The sequence below is a fragment of the Aplysia californica genome, unplaced genomic scaffold, assembly GCF_000002075.1.
Source record: "Aplysia californica isolate F4 #8 unplaced genomic scaffold, AplCal3.0 scaffold01466, whole genome shotgun sequence".
Classification (NCBI taxonomy): Eukaryota; Metazoa; Mollusca; class Gastropoda; order Aplysiida; family Aplysiidae; genus Aplysia; species Aplysia californica.
In genome coordinates, this window is record NW_004798736.1 from 3,871 (window position 1) to 6,385 (window position 2,515).

The following is a 2,515-nucleotide window of genomic DNA, read 5'->3' on the forward strand; positions in this document are numbered from 1 at the left end:
CCCCCTTCTCCTTTACCACCGCTTCTTCTCCCACCTGTTTATCCTCCCCCCTCGTGCTCCTTGTTTATAAATATAAATCGTTTTATCTCCTTTTTCTTCCCTCCTCTTCGCCTCTTTTCCTTCTCCTCCTCCCCTTTCTCCTCCCCATCCTCCTCCCCATTCCCCTTTTTTCACCTCTTGCTACTCCTTATTCTCATTCTCCTCCTCTTCATCCTTTATCTCCTCCGGCTTCTCAGTATCCTCATCCGTCTTCTCCGCCTTTTTCTCCGACTCTCCTTTTCTCTTCCTTCTCCTGTCTTCTTTTTCTCTGCCTTCCTACGTTCGTCATTTCTCCTTTTCCCCTCCTCCTTCTTCTTTTCTTCCTCCTTCCCTCCTCTCCCTTCTTCTTCTCATCCTCCTTCTTCAGTTTCATCCTACCAAGACCCAACACAAACCAACCATATTCCTATCACCCCCAGGTATAGGCCTGGCCGACAAAGCCACTGAATGGAAGGACAAGTACGGGCCTGTGTTCACCATGTACCTAGGTTCGAAACCCACCGTTGTTATTTCCAGCATCGAAGCCTTGACTGAAGCCTATATGACCAGGGGCGACGATTTCGCCAACAAATCTCACAGTGTCTCCCTGGATGCTGTCACGGAAAACGGCAAAAACATTGCTTTTGCTGACCTCTCCGAGGGCTTGAAGTTCAGGAGGAAGAATGTTATGCAAGTATGGCCAAGAAAATAATTGCATAGTCCCTGCGCTCCACTAAAACTATAAAAGAAACAACAGTATAAAACGAACCAACGCATATCCACACTACAAAAGAAAAAATACAAGTACAAAAACTCCCACATAAAAACAACAGCAGCGAAAATAGCACCTATATTAATGTGCCACAAAACTTTGCGCATATTCTATCAATTTCAAAGTATATAATGCCTGGCACGTTTTAACAAGCTGAAAGACCTCATTTGTGAGTTCCAAAAATTCACGAACCAGAGTAATGAACTTTGGTGGGCATCCGTATCCAAATTTCGCCAGGATTTTTCATAAGCCTTCGCAATCAATTACATGTATCAAAGGCTCTTGTTAGATTAACAAACGTCTTAATAATAATAATAATAGATAGCATTTGTATAGCGCATATCCCCGCTCAACAGCAGGCTCTATGCGCTTTACACTATATTATTACCCCAGCAGACCATAGAACACTCCGAAACATTCTCAGCTTCCCGGGAAGCATACAGTGCAAGCAGCCGATTAAGCGCTCAAACACTAACAAACTGACAAGATCTTTCGCTGTCTATAGCCGGGTACCCATTCCCACCTGGGTGAAGTGAGGAAAATTCGTGTAAAGTGCCTTTCCCAAGGACACAACGTCGGGCCCTTGACAGGGATTCGAACCCACGACCTTACGGTTGCGAGTCCGAGAGCCTAACCACTAGGCCGCCGACGCCACTTTATATTATAAGGCTTTGTTCTGCTCTGGGAATTTTTCTGGGATTTACCAGGCCGCAAAGATCGCATCCACTGCGCCGCTTTCGGTGCTGAAGCCACTCTGATTTCAGGCAAGCTATCATGGTATTGGAGACTAAATGAAATAAGACAACGAGGAAGACCAACTGGAAGCTATAGAGGCAGAATAAAAGGAATGAGGCAATCGCCCAGGGCCTGGATGTGCTAAGATTGAAGAAGGTGGCTGGGGACAGGCAAGCGTGGCGTCGACTGTACTCCGTCTTAAGTACCTGGCAGTCTAGGAAGAGACTACCTAATAGTACTAATACTTACTACCAACCTATCATACGATAAGAGATGAAAGATAAGATACCTCAATAGTGTTCAAATCCTGGCACATTGGTTGGGTGTTTTACCACGTACACACACACACACACACACACACACACACACACACACACACACACACACAAACACACACACACACACAAACACACTCACACACATACACAAACACATACACACGCGCGCGCGTGCAAACATGCGCATTCACACACGCATACGCACGCGCAGATGCACACCCATATACACACTCACTCTTCCCTCATACATCCTTTATTCCACACACATCTGTGCACATAACCATAATGATAAGATAGTATGCTTGCACTTACCAACATGCTCACAGTCACATGCATAATATAAATGAATAGTAATACAATGTAAAAACAAAAATAATGCAAATCTTTCCACCCCCCTCTCCATCTCAACGCCTTCTTTCTTCCTCTTATCTCCCCTCACTCTTTCTCTCTTCTCTCCCTCTATCATTTGAAAAGAGATGTATCAACATTCAACATTCGGCAATTTGTCACTTGAGTTCTCATGAAGACTGATGCATTCTTTCCAACGGCTCTTCAGAAAATGTTATGAATATTGTTATCCTTTCCTGGAAAAAAGCCACCCTGCGCCGCTATGGGATCTCTTCTATAAGATCCTCTCCGTCTCTCTCTCTCTCTCTCTCTCTCTCTGTCTCTCTCTCTCTGTCTCTGTCTCTGTCTCTGTCTCTGTCTCTGT

The 2,515-nt window shown here is 44.9% G+C and overlaps 1 protein-coding gene across 1 annotated transcript in view; it reads left to right on the forward strand.

The window, feature by feature from the left end:
* Positions 1–388: 388 nt before the first annotated feature.
* The window catches only part of LOC106013901 (steroid 17-alpha-hydroxylase/17,20 lyase-like), a gene marked incomplete at both ends in the record, with an annotated part of 6,188 nt that continues 4,061 nt past the window's right edge, over positions 389–2,515 (forward strand). The window contains one exon of the mRNA XM_035973587.1: positions 389–721. Coding sequence (XP_035829480.1) covers positions 389–721 — 333 coding nt within the window. The remainder of the gene's footprint in view (positions 722–2,515) is intronic.